Source organism: Nyctereutes procyonoides, unplaced genomic scaffold, assembly GCF_905146905.1.
Source record: "Nyctereutes procyonoides isolate TBG_1078 unplaced genomic scaffold, NYPRO_anot_genome, whole genome shotgun sequence".
Classification (NCBI taxonomy): domain Eukaryota; kingdom Metazoa; phylum Chordata; class Mammalia; order Carnivora; family Canidae; genus Nyctereutes; species Nyctereutes procyonoides.
This window is the reverse complement of record NW_026575141.1, coordinates 366,609-384,250: the sequence shown is the minus strand read 5'-3', so window position 1 is coordinate 384,250 and position 17,642 is coordinate 366,609. Positions and strand designations below refer to the sequence as shown.

General features: G+C 38.4%; 1 protein-coding gene across 1 annotated transcript; it reads right to left on the bottom strand.

Moving 5' to 3' along the window:
• Nucleotides 1–5,982: 5,982 nt before the first annotated feature.
• On the bottom strand, nucleotides 5,983–6,939 carry LOC129498125 (olfactory receptor 2H1-like). Its single transcript, XM_055307347.1, has one exon. It carries the CDS (start codon nucleotides 6,937–6,939, stop codon nucleotides 5,983–5,985), a length of 957 nt encoding a protein of 318 aa, XP_055163322.1.
• Between the last annotated feature and the right edge of the window lie 10,703 nt (nucleotides 6,940–17,642).

Sequence of the window (17,642 nt, the reverse complement as noted above, 5' to 3'; positions counted from 1 at the left end):
GGGAAAGGCTCCCAGTGCTTCCCCATTGAGAATGATATTTGCTGTGGGCTTTTCGTAGATGGCTTTTAAGATATCGAGGAAAGTTCCCTCTATCCCTACACTCTGAAGAGTTTTGATCAGGAATGGATGCTGTATTTTGTCAAATGCTTTCTCTGCATCTAATGAGAGGATCATATGGTTCTTGGTTTTTCTCTTGCTGATATGATGAATCACATTGATTGTTTTACGAGTGTTGAACCAGCCTTGCGTCCCGGGGATAAATCCTACTTGGTCATGGTGAATAATTTTCTTAATGTGTTGTTGGATCCTATTGGCTAGTATCTTGTTGAGAATTTTTGCATCCATGTTCATCAGGGATATTGGTCTGTAATTCTCCTTTTTGGTGGGGTCTTTGTCTGGTTTTGGAATTAAGGTGATGCTGGCCTCATAGAATGAATTTGGAAGTACTCCATCTCTTTCTATCTTTCCAAACAGCGTTAGTAGAATAGGTATGATTTCTTCTTTAAACGTTTGATAGAATTCCCCTGGGAAGCCATCTGGCCCTGACTCTTGTGTCTTGGGAGGTTTTTGATGACTTCTTCAATTTCCTCCCTGGTTATTGGCCTGTTCAGGTTTTCTATTTCTTCCTGTTCCAGTTTTGGTAGTTTGTGGCTTTCCAGGAATGCGTCCATTTCTTCTAGATTGCCTAATTTATTGGCGTAAAGCTGTTCATAATATGTTTTTAAAATCGTTTGTATTTCCTTGGTGTTGGTAGTGATCTCTCCTTTCTCATTCATGATTTTATTAATTTGAGTCTTCTCTCTCTTCTTTTTAATAAGGTTGGCTAATGGTTTATCTATCTTATTAATTCTTTCAAAGAACCAACTCCTGGTTTTCTTGATCTGTTCCACAGTTCTTCTGGTCTCAATTTCGTTGAGTTCTACTCGAATTTTAATTAACTCTCTTCTTCTGCTGGGCGTCGGTTCGATCTGCTGTTTCTTCTCTAGCTCCTTTATGTGTAAGGTTAGCTTTTGTATTTGAGTTCTTTCCAGTTTTTGAATGGATGCTTGTATTGCGATGTATTTCCCCCTCAGGACTGCTTTTGCTGCATCCCAAAGATTTTGAACAGTTGTATCTTCATTCTCATTAGTTTCCATGAATCTTTTTAATTCTTCCTTAATTTCCTGGTTGACCCTTTTATCTTTTAGCAGGATGGTCCTTAACCTCCACGTGTTTGAGGTCCTTCCAAACTTCTTCTTGTGATTGAGTTCTAATTTCAAGGCGTTATGGTCTGAGAATATGCAGGGGACGGTCCCAATCTTTTGGTATCGGTTCAGACCCGATTTGTGACCCAGTATGTGGTCTATTCTGGAGAAAGTTCCATGTGCACTTGAGAAGAATGTGTATTCAGTTGAGTTTGGATGTAAAGTTCTGTAGATATCTGGTCCAGTGTATCATTTAAAGCTCTCGTTTCTTTGGAGATGTTGTGTTTAGAAGACCTATCAAGGGTAGAGAGAGCTAGATTGAAGTCACCAAGTATAAGTGTATTATTATCTAAGTATTTCTTTACTTTGGTTAATAATTCGTTTAAGTATTTGGCAGCTCCCACATTCGGGGCATATATATTGAGGATTGTTAAGTCCTCTTGTTGGATAGATCCTTTAAGTATGATATAGTGTCCCTCTTCGTCTCTCACTACTGTCTTCGGAGTGAATTTAGTTTATCTGATAGAAGGATGGCTACCCCTGCTTTCTTTTGAGAACCATTTGAATGGTAAATGGTTCTCCAACCTTTTATTTTCAGGTTGTAGGTCCTTCTGTCTAAAATGAGTCTCTTGTAGACAGCAAATAGATGGGTCCTGCTTTTTTATCCAGTCGGAAACCCTGCGACTTTTGATGGAGTCATTAAGCCCGTTCACGTTCAGAGTTACTATTGATAGATATGAGTTTAGTGTCATCATGATATCTATTTAGTCCTTGTTTTTGTGGATTGTTCCACTGAACTTCTTCTTAAAGGGGAATTTTAAGAGTCCCCCTTAAAATTTCTTGCAGAGCTGGTTTGGAGGTCACATATTCTTTCAGTTCCTGCCTGTCTTGGAAGCTCTTTATCTCTCCTTCCATTTTGAATGAGAGCCTTGCTGGATAAAGTATTCTTGGTTGCATGTTCTTCTCATTTAGGACCCTGAATATATCCTGCCAGCCCTTTCTGGTCTGCCACGTCTCTGTGGAGAGGTCTGCTGTTACACTAATATTCCTTCCCATGAAAGTCAGGGACTTCTTGTCTCTTGCTGCTTTAAGGATCTTCTCTTTATCTTTGGAATTTGCAAGCTTCACTATTAAATGTCGAGGTGTTGAGCGGTTTTTATTGATTTTAGGGGGGATCTCTCTATTTCCTGGATCTGAATGCCTGTTTCCCTTCCCAGATTGGGAAAGTTTTCAGCTAGGATTTGTTCAAATACATATTCTGGCCCTCTGTCCCTTTCGGCGCCCTCGGGTACCCCAATTAAACGTAGGTTTTTCTTCCTTAGGGTGTCATTTAATTCCCTTAATCTGTCTTCATGGTCCTTTAATTGTTTGTCTCTTTTTTCCTCAGTTTCCCTCTTTGCCATTAACTTGTCTTCTATGTCACTCACTCGTTCTTCCACCTCGTTAACCCTTGTCGTTAGGTCTTCTAGTTTGGATTGCATCTCATTCAGTTGATTTTTAATTTCTGCCTGATTGGATCTAAATTCTGCAGTCATGAAGTCTCGTGAGTCCTTAATGCTTTTTTCTAGAGCCACCAGTAGCTGTATAATAGTGCTTCTGAATTGGCTTTCTGACATTGAATTGTAATCCAGATTTTGTAGCTCTGTGGGAGAGAGGGCTGTTTCTGATTCTTTCTTTTGAGGTGAGGTTTTCCTTCTAGTCATTTTGCTCAGTGCGGAGTGGCCAAAAACAAGTTGTATTGGGAAAAGGAGAGAAAGAGAGAGAAGGAAAGAAAAGAGAAAAAGAAAAAAGAAAAAGAAAAGAAAAAGGAAAGAAGAGAAGAAAAAGGGAAAGAAAAAGAAAGAAAGGTGAAAAAAAAAAGGGGGTGGGGGAAGCAATCAGAAATCAAAAAAAGAAGAAAAAAGAAAAAAAGAAAAAAAAAAACACGGGGGAGTATTTCTGTAGACTTTAAGTCCCTTGACTTCCCCTGGAACTGGTCAGTCCAGCTGGTCTTCTGGGGTAGGGGCCTGCTGTGCTGATTTTCAGGTGTTAGCACTTGGGGGAGCTGCTCTGCCCCTGCCTGCTGCAAGGCTCAGCGGGGGTTGTTTACCCCGTGAGGTCTCAGGAGGAACAGTTGCAGTTGCTATGGCAACTCAGGAAGCCTGGATTCAGCCTCTGCAGGAACTACTGGGCTCTCCGTCTGTAGGGCCTGGAGGCTCCGGGGCGGGGCCGCTGATCTGCTCAGCTCCGGGCAGGAGCGTCCTTACTGTCCTGTGCCCTCCCGGCCTCTGCCTGTCCCGGGGGGAGGCCGGATCCTGGGCTGTGTCCCGGCGCCCTGTGCTCCGGGGCCTGCGCTGTTGGATTTGCGCTCCCGCCCCGCAGCTTCCTCCGCGGAGCCGCTCCCGAGCCCCTCCGAACTGCTCCGGTGCGCGCTGCAGCCCTTAGGGAGCTCGGAGCACTCCCCTGCGCTCGCATGTGTCTGTTAGTGTCCCCGGGAGCCCGAGGGCATCCCCGCCCTCCTGGGTCCTGCTCCAACTCCCTGCGAGCCCCTTGCCGCCCGGGAAGGATGGTGCAGCTCCTGCTTCTCCGGGACGGGGCTCTCATGTCCTGGGGACACTCGCCCCGGCCTCAGCCCGGCTCCTCGCGGGGCCCCTCCCCCTCGGAGGCCTTTTGTTCCTTTATTTCTTTTTCCCCGTCTTCCTACCTTGATAGAAGCGCGAACTCTTCTCACTGTAGCGTTCCAGCTGGTCTCTCTTTAAATCTCAGGCCGAATTCGTAGATTTTCAGGATGATTTGAAGGTTATCTAGGTAATTTGTTGGGGACAGGTGATTTGGGGACCCTACTCTTCCGCCTTCTTGCCCCTCCTCCTTTTTCAGAGTTTTTTTAATCACTCTTTTGAATCTTTCAGTAAGGAAATGTTAGTGTCAATTTGAAGAAGTCTTTTTGAACACTTTGTAAACTGAGCTTACATCTAAAATAGTAATAATAATCAATACTCCATCTGTTGGGCAATTCTAACCCTTCATCTTTCCTTGTGCTTATTAATATTGACTCAGTATGAAGGCAGTGATAGAATTCAGTTCAAAAGCATCAATTTATATAGATAACAGATAATACTATTGCATTGGTCACCAGAAAGTGCAACAAGCAGTTATTCTGGGATTCTTTCTTCCCTGAAGTATTTTTTAGGATTTTACAAAAACACTCAATCCATACAACTACTTTGAAGAAGAAACTCTTGATTAACCCACAACTTTATTAATAAACATAACCCTTTTTGTCATCTTTAGAAAACATCTTCAGCTTAAAAGAGAGACCTCTTACATCTTTTGTCCATGTGATAGGTATCACACTATTTCTCAACATCTGCTTCTGTTCTACATTTAGAGTATGGGAAATATAAAAAACTCTCAAGTCAAGTTAGTTACGACCAAATGCCTTGTTACAGCCCAGGAAATATGAGAGGGAGTGATACAAAGAACCTCTGAGAGGAAGTATTTAGTAAACAGAACTTGACCCTCCAGTCATGTCTTCTGTCTTGGGAACACATGTAAAAATGGAGACATCCTAAGGACAAATCAACTTGGAATGTCAGATAACAAGGAAAAGACACTGCCCCAGAAGGTCATGTGCACCCAATTTGGACTTTAAATGTTTAAGAAATAAACCTATGTTTTTAAGGCATTGACAATCTGTTTTTACCTTGGTATCCTCATACACATTGTTAATATGTTAATATAACCCTTTATAAGGGTCTCTTGTAAATATTAATTTTAGCTTCTAGCTCTAAGCCAACTGTTTTCTATAGGTTTTTCCATCAATGTCACACACAGACCTCTAGCTTAATTAATTCATGATAATGATATTTGATAACAACCCCGAAGATCCTATGATAAATCAGAGAATGGATATATATTACAAACTCTATGGTATTTTAGAATATTTCAGCAAATGTTAATGGAAACTTCCAGGACTACTCTTTAACATCTCAGTTTCACTGGAAAAATATTAATTAGACATAGGCAAAGTTATTTTTGTATAATTTCATAACAAAGAAGATAACAGAGAAACCATGAGACCATTTTTATACTTATTTGTATAATTTTCAAATGTTATTAATTTAAAAATATTAAATATTAATTTTGCAGATACATAAATACTTTTGACTGGTTACCTTATTTGTAATCAAGTGGAGATTAAGTATGGATGACATTCAATGATATATGTGTCTCATGGAATAAGATATCTCCTCTGAATACATGTGTCTCCACGGCACTTCACCATCATGGCTTCATCTTGTGAAAATTCCCAAAAAAGGGAGAAAATAGCACAATATCTGAAACTAGCATAACTTTTCTTATACTCCAGTTGTTATTAAGAGTTAAATTTAAAAAGGAAACATTGCATGTAAGGGAAGCACCAGGGAAATTTTATTCCATTCAAGTCTACATAAATCAATCCATAATAAACAGTCCTTTATACTCCTAAAAAACATATAACAGATGATTTATTATATTTCTAAAGCTGTCTAGTTCATGGTGCTTATGTTGCTTTAAATGTTAACTCTGAGAATAGTGTCTCTTCCTAGGCAAAGATATTCTGAGTTACTTATTATATGTAAAAAGCTGGCATTGTTTCTGTACAGATTTTTTTTAAAACAAAATGATACATAAAATCATAGGAATAAAGGATAAGTCACAAATTACTGCCTTCATATTAAAATTACTCTTTTGTAAAATAATGATTCAAAGCATCTCTAATGGAGAGCATGTGAACATCATGATTTTCAACTTTTTTTTTTGTTCAAAAGATCAATTTCTACTTTTTCCATTTACACATCCCCTTCCTCAGGAGTCTTTGCAGAGCATCCTTCACTTCTTTGTTCCTTAGGGTATAGATGAGAGGGTTCAACAATGGTGTGACTAAAGTGTAGAAGAAAGTGAATAACTTGCCATAATTTGAAGCAAAGTCATTCTTAGGGTCTGTATAAACCATGGCCACTGTCCCATAAAACATGAGGACCACAATGAGATGAGAAGAACAGGTGGCAATGGCCTTCTGCCTTCCATCCTTGGATTGGATTTTACCTAAGGCTTGAGCTATGTAGCCATAAGAAGTCAGGATTAACCCCATTGGCACAATGGTGAAAAGGTCAGCAGAGATGGTCATTTGCCATTCAATGGCAGAGGTATTTCCACATGCCAGGCGTATGAAAGCAGGAACTTCACAAATAAAATCATCCAAATGGTGGTGGGTGTATAAAGGAAGTTGGAATGTGATGGGAGATTGGGTTACAGATTCCATCAATCCAGACATCCAGGCTATGAGCACCAGCTTCCAACAGAACTGATGATGCATGATGATTGTATAGTGCAGGGGCTGACAAATAGCTACATAGCGGTCAAATGCCATCACCACCAACATGACACCTTCTGTGGCACCAAGACAGAGCAACACAGAGAGTTGGATGACACAGCCTGTGTAGGTGATGCTCTTGTCTGGCCCCCACAAATTGTACAACATCTGGGGCACAGCAGTTGTAGTGAAGCAGAGATCCAAGAAAGAAAGATTGCTAAGAAAGAAGTACATGGGGGTGTAGAGATGAGGGTCCACATAAGAGAGCAAGATAATGGTTGAGTTGGAGAGGATGATCATGGTGTACAAGATGATCACAATCCAGAAGAGAATCATTTCTAGATGGGGCCATTCAGAGAAGCCCAGAAGTATAAAGCCAACTTGGAAACTGTTGTTTGTAATTCCTAGTGCTTTTGGCATTAGGGTGGGGACATAATAGTAAGTAAGATTTTGTGAATGAATTTTTAAAGAAAGCTGTACTACAAGCATTATTAGTTTTCCAGGGGGTTTTGGGCCATAGAACATATATGTGCTTTTCCCATATATAATCAGCAATATTATACAATCTCTTCCATAATGTTGTGGCTTTTATACAAAAGGGATATTTGTAAGATACTGATGAGGAGAACAAAGGCAAGAGAAATGCGTGGAGGCAGAGAAAATTAAGGCCACTCCACTTTAAGTTCAGTGTTAGTATCACAAGTGCAGCCATCCCAGGCCCCTGTGAATAAGAGCTGAACTTTACCTTACTTCAGTTACAGGAAGAAAACAGCTTACAGCTTAAAGTCCTAGAAAGCCCCATATTAGAATAAAAACAGAGCCCAAGCCAAGGGCAGGAAGCCCCTATTAAAATAAGAACAGGGATCCCTGGGTGGTGCAGCGGTTTGGCGCCTGCCTTTGGCCCAGGGCGCGATCCTGGAGACCCGGGATCGAATCCCACATCGGGCTCCCGGTGCATGGAGCCTGCTTCTCCCTCTGCCTGTGTCTCTGCCTCTCTCTGTGACTATCATAAATAAATAAAAAAATTAAAAAAAATAAAATAAGAACAGAGCTCAATGCCCTTGAAGGCCCAATATCAAAATGTAAACAGAACTTGAGGAATTGCTCCAGCCCTTCTGGAGGTCCTGGAGACCAGCCCTTAAAACTAAGCTGAAACCCACCTCGGGGTCCAAGTCCCTGCTCTGCTGTGTCGGGTACACTTGGACCCAAGCTCGAGCTTGTAAATAAACCCTCGTGTGTTTGCATTGGTGTGGGCTCCTCGGTGGTTTCTCGGATTCACAATCTTGGGCGCAACAAAATGTAGCTAAAATTAAATCTCCTTACGACTTACAGCTTGCTGATAAATACCTGAGGCATGCACACTATGACATTCTTCAAGGGACTCTTGGCTGCCTCAATGTTGATATTTCATTAAAGACTAAAAGCAACCTTATTAATTGTCAGACCTCCAAGGTCCTGTAGAATATTTTCACCATAGAGAAATTCCTTAGAAACTTACCTTATCTCTACCCCTGTTCCATCCACAAACTTAAAGGTATATAAGCATTCTCTTCTCACAATCACAAATGCAATTCTTTCTGCTCACAAGTCCTGTCCACGTGCTATGATAAAAGCACCATTTGCATCATAAAAGTCTCAAGAATTCTTTTTTGACCATTGCACTTGATGGCCTTGCATCAATACTACCCTGAGGACTTCTCTCTGGGATATACTCACATCACTCCCAATATATACCCTATGTGATTACCATAGATCATATTCATGTTCTTCCCAGATTTTCTTTTTGGCCACATATACAGTATCTCTTCAGAATATTTGGAATAAAATGTTGCATACAAAGTAGTCCCCAGTATTGCTTGGGTTTAATTTGCATTATTTGGTGATGTTAGTAAGAACACGAGAAATGGAGATTATCCTAGGAACAAAGACCATGTGCTCTAAATACAGACACTAACCAGTGAAACTTTGAACATAAATCATCCTCTGAATGTCTGAAGAGCCACTTTGGAAAAAAAAGCCACCTTGGGATAGGTAACGTACCAGTTTTTATTTATTTTAATTTTTAATTTTGTTATTAGTTTTTACTACTTTTGGAAACACACTAGTTTTTAAATGAAGCAATGTTAGGTTGGAAATACCTGGTTGCTTAACCTTAACTAAATTAACTCTAGTTACTTTAAGTAAACAAGTTTAAAATTCTGACACTATTCTTATCTTAGTAACAGTTATAGTAACTCTCATCTCAGAGAATTTGGGCCCAGATTAATGGGGATAATGTTATAACAGTACTTGTCCCTTTGAGATAAAAACACTTAACATTATAAACTAGGAGAACAGAAAGCACTCTAATTGCTGTATAAATGCTATATAATTACCACCCTGTAAACTTCTCTTATTAGTTTTCTTCAGTAATCAGTAGGGAATAATAAATAAATTTCCAAAAATCATAACTAAAAGATGTAAATAAATCAAAGTAACAAAGTTATGAAATTTGATTATTTTAAAATTTTGTTTCATGGGCAGGAGAGAAAGATGGTGCATTACCATTATCTAAAGAATACAAACCTGCAGAGTACGATTTAGGAAAATTTTCCTTTAATATTAATTTTATATATTTGAAAAACTGAAGAATAGTTCAGGAAAAAATCAAGAATGTAAGACACATAGGATGCAAAAAGATGCTCTTTGGTGAAAGAAACAGAGTTTGCATATAGTAAAAATTTAAATTCGAAATTGAGCAACCAATGCAAAAATCAAAACACTATGGGAGGCAGATTCCAGTTTTTTTCCTTTTTTTTTTTGACTGATTTTATTAAATAGCAGCTTCACAGACATTTATTGAATACCTATCCTGTGCCACACACTGAATAATACTGAGGGAATATACTGTGAACACAGAGATGAAATCTTTGATTTACCAAACTTACAGTTCTGTCTGAACTCTAGGAAACACACTGGGGGTTGCTGGAGGGGAGGGGGTTGGAGGATCAGGTAATGGGGTGATGGGCAGTAAGGAGGGCATGTGAGGTGAGGAGCACTGGGTGTTATATGCAACTGATGAATCACTCACCTCCGCCTCTGAAACCGATAAGAAAAAACTTACAGTTCAATGAATGTGAAAAGAAAGTGAATAAATGAGCAAATTATAAAGATTCAACTATTTCTGATAATAACTACCATGAAAAAGGGAGGAAATCAGGGTATTATAAGTCAGGGTATCAGTGGAAGATTGAAGACCCAAAGGAAGATTATTTCACTCTAGGGGAATAAGGAGAGCACGTGGCTGGGTGCAGGAATTGTCAGCTCTAAGAGCTCCAGCATGAACTGGGAGGTCTAGGCCCTGTGCACTGCAAATGTTAGATGTCACAAACTCACCTTCTGCATTCAAAGTTCTCATGATCATACCCCGAACTGATATCCCTTTTTTTCTCTGCAAAGCACTCTGAGTTAAATACAAAATGCCTATTTTCTTCCATCAGACTGTATCGCCTCCATTTCTTTAGTTCTCTGTTTCTGCAGTTCTATTTTATCAATTTATCTTCACTTAAGAGTGCAATGTTGCATTAAACTGTGGCATTTGGATAAGAATGTTCAAGTCGTTCAATTGTTTTTGAAGTGACCAGGGTTCAGTTTTTCCTTATGCAAAAAAAAAAAAAATCAGATTGATGGTATTATGTACTGTTTTCTTTTTTTTAAAGATTTTATTTATTTACTCATGAGACAGACAGAGAGAGAGAGAGAGAGGCAGAGACACAGGCAGAGGGAGGAGCAGGCTCCATGCAGGGAGCCAGGCATGGGACTTGATCCCCGGTCTCCAGGATCACGCCCTGGGCCCAAGGCAGCGCTGAACCGCTGAGCCACCCGGGCTGCCCCTATGTACTGTTTTCTGATAAACTTATGTTGACTTATGTTTGTAAAAATTGTCTTTTCCATTCATTGAATGCATTTCAAAAACAATGTAATATGACTTAAGATATTTATGAAACAGAAAAGAAATGAAGGCAACTCTCATCCTCCCATCAATATAATATATACTAAAAAAATATAATATATACTATACAAATTTGGTTTCTTATTTTCAATACATAGTTTAATAACATATTGATGTAGTGTATAAAATCAGATACACAAAAGAGCCACACTGTATATAACAATATTTCTCTACATAGTATAATCATGTATATATTCTCATAACTTTGAATACTTTAGAAGATAACTTTTTAATACAAAGCTTTTAATATTTTGCCTTAGTAATAGAAATTATAAACATTTTTCTATTATTTTAAATGTAAATTTCTTCCAAAATTTTGCTAATCTAAAAAACACTGAGATGATTATCTCTGTAAACAATTCCTTGCTTCTGTGCTTACATTTTTTTTAATTAAAATAATCGTATCCTTTTCTGATTCATGCAGTCAGGTTGCTTCCCATCAAAGATTAACCAGATGGACCCCCAGATGGCAGTAGTTAGTTATTTTACTCACATTGCCACTGATAATCCTCTATTTTTTTCTCTTTATAATTTAGCAAGTAATAATGGGGACCTATTGTGGATTTAATTTGCATTTTTGTGATGATGTGTGGTTTGGTATTTACAAGTTGTTTGCAAAGTCTTCACAAAAAATTTGTGTCATTTTAAAATCTGATGAATTAATGTTTTTGATTAATATTTAAGAGATTCGTAGTGCAGAATTTTAGCTTATGATTTGTCATTAAATTCAACTTTAAAGGATTTTTTTTTTTTTAGCTCTCAATTCTTGTTTTAATTCTGTTTCCATATGGATTTAAAAGGCAGCATAGAGGGGATCCCTGGGTGGCGCAGCAGTTTGGCGCCTGCCTTTGGCCCAGGGCGCGATCCTGGAGACCCGGGATCGAATCCCACATCGGGCTCCCGGTGCATGGATCCTGCTTCTCCCTCTGTCTGTGTCTCTGCCCCTCTCTCTCTCTGTGACTATCATAAAATAAAAAAAAATAAAAATTAAAAAAAAAATAAAAGGCAGCATAGAGAGCACTGATCCAAGAGAGGGTGTGTGTGCGTGCATGTGTCCGTGTAAAGGATCTTTTTAGGGTCAATTTCCTTTTCTCCTCAGAAGTATGCATTTTTTTCATTTTTCAAATCTTAAATAATTTTTCATGATATTTTCTACATTGGCATTGTTCATAGTTTAGGTAAATCTTTACCCACACAATTGCCTAGTTATTTAACAGTTTCATTTAATCAATTAGATGTTTACATCAATTAAACCTTTAAATCAACTTAAATTAATTATTTATTTAAATTAAATATTAAAATCAATTTTGCTGCTTACATTTTCATTTAAAAAAAGTTTTTAAAGATTAACTTTATTTAAGAGAGAGAGAGAGAGAGTGAGAACACACAGGAGTGGGGAGAGCGCAGAGGGGGAGAGGGCGGGAATCTCCAGTGGCCTCCCTGCTCAGCACCAAGCCTGATTTAAAAATACTGGGAACGTGACCTGAGCCAAAACCAAGAGTTTGATTCTTAACTGACTGAGTCACCTAGACACACATTTGCTGCTTGTATTTTCAGAGAACTCTGCTATCATTATGGTAGGGAGCAGTTTATTCCATTGTTATTGATATGACCCAAATTTAACCAATCTGTTTGGAGGAAAACATTCTGTCACTCATGCTCACTCCCTCTATCTCTGGTATATTTTCAAAATTATGGCACAGGAAACTTTTACTGGTGTCATGCAGTAGTATTTATTAAGTAGCTAATTACGTAGATTTTAGTTTGAATTATGCCATAGCTTTCCTAAAGCTTAGCCTTTTTCTTGTTAGCATATATAAATATCTAAACACAAAATAAACACTAGAGTTCTTTTGAAATATATTTTACTAAACAATCCATTTCTTAATACTTTCTGCCTTTTTCAATATAAGCAATTTAAAGAAATTCACCATTCCAGTATGATAAATGAAACACTATGAAGAAACAATCATGGAAACAATGTTACTTGTGTGTTTTGATGTACAAATTAGTAAATATACAGTATTATATATATATACTAAATATACAGTAAATATACAGCATGAATAAATGATGAACAGAGCACAATTATGATATGTGCAACTTAAAATACATATTTTTCCATAAAACTCCACAGAAATTAGCATAGATTCTCTTCACACCCAGGGAAATATTATGCCTTCTGCTTTATGTAACACTGACTCTTTTACTTCTTTATATTCTAGCTGTTGGATCCCAAAAATGGAATTACCTGGTTGGAAAGCAGATTAGTGGCAGAGCTGGGCAAACATTAGCCTGCTACTGAGTCACCTGTGGACCTTCCTACCTTGAGGTCTTATCTTAGGCTCCCTCATTTTTAGTGGCTGCTCAGTTAAATATATGGCCTCATGTAGACATTAAGAGAGAGGCAGAAAAGGTATGAACATACTATACATTTAGTATGAACACAGAGGGGACTGGGATTCTCAGAAAGTCCCTGGGGATCTATCCATGCAGGTAATTATCAGTTCCCAAATGTTACAGAAATAGAGAAAATGAAAAACATTCTTCCCTTGTTTTCAGTAATGAACTGAGATAACACATTAAGTGTTTTTGGTAGGCTATTTTAAAGTGGCCCTCAATAACTGAATAAAGCAATTTGTTAATTATATCTTCTATGGTTTACTACTCTTTGGTTTATTTACTCACACTACAAATATTCAAATATTCATTAAATCGCTGTTGCATGACCATCTCTGTATTGGTCATATAATTGGAACAAAAGAGGAACAGAAACAAGACAATATTCTTTATCAGTCTGAAATTAATTACAAGTGCTTTTTATTACAAAAATAATCAGAGGGGAATGCAATGATGGGTAACAAATATATACAGGACGGTTAAATTATTCATTAATTGTTTTATGAGAGCTGCATACACTATATAAAAGGCTTAAACATATTTCAAAACCAATTTCTTTTTTTTCCTCTTTAAAGATTTTATTTATTTATTCATGAGAGACATGGAGAGAGAGAAGCAGAGACATAGGCAGAGGGAGAAGCAGACTTCTGATAAGGAGCCCAATACAGGACTTGATCCCAGGCCCCTGGGTCACTCCCTGAGCCAAAGGCAGATAGATGCTCAACCACTGAGCCACCCAGGTGCCTCTCAAAACCAGTTTCTGACTACAGTTCAATAATAGCTGACAAAAGCAATTAATTGCTTTAGAGTATAAAACATTTACTTTTAGGCAACATTATATATCAAAAGCAAAAATTAATAAAGAAAAATAATAAGGCAAGGTATAATCATTAGAAAATTACAACATGTACAAAAATATTTAAAATTGTTTCCTTTTTAAGAGAGAAAGAGGGTGAGAGAGGGTGAGCAAAGGGAGTAGCAGAGGGAAAGAGAAGGACAATCTCAAGCAGACTCCCTCCTGAGCACAGAGCCCCACATGGGGCTCAATTTCACAACACTGAGATCATGACCTCAGCTGAAATCAAGAGTTGGATGCTTAACCCACTGAGCCAGCCACTCAGGTGCCCCTGAGATTGTTTTCTTTAAATAAGTAATAACCTGGTATTTCTGTGAAATAGTACTCAAATACTATATGTGAGATATACAAAGAGAAACGTAAAACAAAAACAGACTTTAATTTTGATCCAGATAAATACTGACTAGAAACAAAGAAAAAATATAATTTAAAAATTATCTTTTTAAATTTAAATGTTAGTTAACATACAATGCAATATTGGTTTCTGGAGTAGAATTCAGTGATTAGACACTTACATACAACACCCACTGCTCATTGCAAGTGCCATCTTTATACCTAACACCCATCTAGTCCATCCCTCATCTACCTCCCTCAAGTAACCCTTAGTTTGTTCTCTATCATTAAGAGGTTTTTTTTTAATAAATTAATTTTTATTGGTGTTCAATTTACCAACATACAGAATAACACCCAGTGCTCATCCCGTCAAGTGTCCCCCTCCGTGCCCGTCACCCATTCAACCCCACCCCCCGCCCTCCTCCCCTTCCACCACCCCTAGTTCATTTCCCAGAGTTAGAAGTCTTTATGTTCTGTGTCCCTTTCTGATATCTCCCACACATTTCTTCTCCCTTCCCTTATATTCCCCTTCACTATTATTCATATTCCCCAAATGAGTGAGAACATACACTGTTTGTCCTTCTCCGATTGACTTACTTCACTCAGCATAATACCCTCCAGTTCCATCCACGTTGAAGCAAATGGTGGGTATTTGTTGTTTCTAATGGCTGAGTAATATTCCATTGTATACATAAACCACATCTTCTTTATCCATTCATCTTTCGATGGGCACCGAGGCTCCTTCCACAGTTTGGCTATTGTGGACATGGCTGCTAGAAACATCGGGGTGCAGGTGCCCCGGCGTTTCATTGCATCTGAATCTTCGGGGTAAATCCCTAACAGTGAAATTGCTGGGTCGTAGGGCAGGTCTATTTTTAATTCTTTGAGGAACCTCCACACAGTTTTCCAGAGTGGCTGCACCAGTTCACATTCCCACCAACAGTGTAAGAGGGTTCCCTTTTCTCCGCATCCTCTCCAACATTTGTTGTTTCCTGCCTTGTTAATTTTCCCCATTCTCACTGGTGTGAGGTGGTATCTCATTGTGGTTTTGATTTGTATTTCCCTGATGGCAAGTGATGCAGAGCATTTTCTCATGTGCATGTTGGCCATGTCTATGTCTTCCTCTGTGAGATTTCTGTTCATGTCTTTTGCCCATTTCATGATTGGATTGTTTGTTTCTTTGGTGTTGAGTTTAATAAGTTCTTTATAGATTTTGGAAACTAGCCCTTTATCTGATATGTTATTTGCAAATATCTTCTCCCATTCTGTAGGTTGTCTTTGAGTTTTGTTGACTGTATCCTTTGCTGTGCAAAAGCTTCTTATCTTGATGAAGTCCCAATAGTTCATTTTTGCTTTTGTTTCTTTTGTTTTCGTGGATGTATCTTGCAAGAAGTTACTGTGGCCAAGTTCAAAAAGGGTGTTGCCTGTGTTCTCCTCTAGGATTTTGATGGGATCTTGTCTCACATTAGATCTTTCATCCATTTTCAGTTTATCTTTGTGTATGGTGCAAGAGAGTGGTCTAGTTTCATTCTTCTGCATGTGGATGACCAATTTTCCCAGCACCATTTATTGAAGAGACTGTCTTTCTTCCAGTGGATCGTCTTTCCTCCTTTGTCGAATATTAGTTGACCATAAAGTTCAGGGTCCATTTCTGGATTCTCTATTCTGTTCCATTGGTCTATGTGTCTGTTTTTGTGCCAGTACCACACTGTCTTGATGACCACAGCTTTGTAGTACAACCTGAAATCTGGCATTGTGATGCCCCCAGCTATGGTTTTCTTTTTTAAAATTCCCCTGGCTATTCGGGGTCTTTTCTGATTCCACACAAATCTTAAAATAATTTGTTCTAAGTCTCTGAAAAAAGTCCATGGTATTTTGATAGGGATTGCATTGAATGTGTAAATTGCCCTGGGTAGCATTGACATTTTCACAATATTAATTCTGCCAATCCATGAGCATGGAATATTTTTCCATCTCTTTGTGTCTTCCTCAATTTCTTTCAGAAGTGTTCTATAGTTTTTAGGGTATAGATCCTTTACCTCTTTGGTTAGGTTTATTCCTAGGTATCTTATGCTTTTGGGTGCAATTGTAAATGGGATTGACTCCTTAATTTCTCTTTCTTCAGTCTCATTGTTAGTGTATAGGAATGCCATTGATTTCTGGGCATTGATTTTGTATCCTGCCACGCTACCAAATTGCTGTATGAGTTCTAGCAATCTTGGGGTGGAGGCTTTTGGGTTTTCTATGTAGAGTATCATGTCATCGGCGAAGAGGGAGAGTTTGACTTCTTCTTTGCCAATTTGAATGCCTTTAATGTCTTTTTGTTGTCTGATTGCTGAGGCTAGGACTTCCAATACTATGTTGAATAGCAGTGGTGAGAGTGGACATCCCTGTCTGGTTCCTGATCTTAGGGGAAAGGCTCCCAGTGCTTCCCCATTGAGAATGATATTTGCTGTGGGCTTTTCGTAGATGGCTTTTAAGATATCGAGGAAAGTTCCCTCTATCCCTACACTCTGAAGAGTTTTAATCAGGAATGGATGCTGTATTTTGTCAAATGCTTTCTCTGCATCTAATGAGAGGATCATATGGTTCTTGGTTTTTCTCTTGCTGATATGATGAATCACATTGATTGTTTTACGAGTGTTGAACCAGCCTTGCATCCCGGGGATAAATCCTACTTGGTCATGGTGAATAATTTTCTTAATGTGTTGTTGGATCCTATTGGCTAGTATCTTGTTGAGAATTTTTGCATCCATGTTCATCAGGGATATTGGTCTGTAATTCTCCTTTTTGGTGGGGTCTTTGTCTGGTTTTGGAATTAAGGTGATGCTGGCCTCATAGAATGAGTTTGGAAGTACTCCATCTCTTTCTATCTTTCCAAACAGCTTTAGTAGAATAGGTATGATTTCTTCTTTAAACGTTTGATAGAATTCCCCTGGGAAGCCATCTGGCCCTGGACTCTTGTGTCTTGGGAGGTTTTTGATGACTGCTTCAATTTCCTCCCTGGTTATTGGCCTGTTCAGGTTTTCTATTTCTTCCTGCTCCAGTTTTGGTAGTTTGTGGCTTTCCAGGAATGCGTCCATTTCTTCTAGATTGCCTAATTTATTGGCGTAGAGCTGTTCATAATATGTTTTTAAAATCGTTTGTATTTCCTTGTTGTTGGTAGTGATCTCTCCTTTCTCATTCATGATTTTATTAATTTGAGTCTTCTCTCTCTTCTTTTTAATAAGGTTGGCTAATGGTTTATCTATCTTATTAATTCTTTCAAAGAACCAACTCCTGGTTTTCTTGATCTGTTCCACAGTTCTTCTGGTCTCAATTTCGTTGATTTCTGCTCGAATTTTAATTAACTCTCTTCTTCTGCTGGGCGTCGGGTCGATTTGCTGCTTCTTCTCTAGCTCCTTTATGTGTAAGGTTAGCTTTTGTATTTGAGTTCTTTCCAGTTTTTGAATGGATGCTTGTATTGCGATGTATTTCCCCCTCAGGACTGCTTTTGCTGCATCCCAAAGATTTTGAACAGTTTTATCTTCATTCTCATTAGTT

Bases quoted from the DNA above. Each gene is read 5' to 3' on its own strand.
- LOC129498125 (XM_055307347.1), bottom strand. From the start codon at position 6,939: ATGCCAAAAGCACTAGGAATTACAAACAACAGTTTCCAAGTTGGCTTT.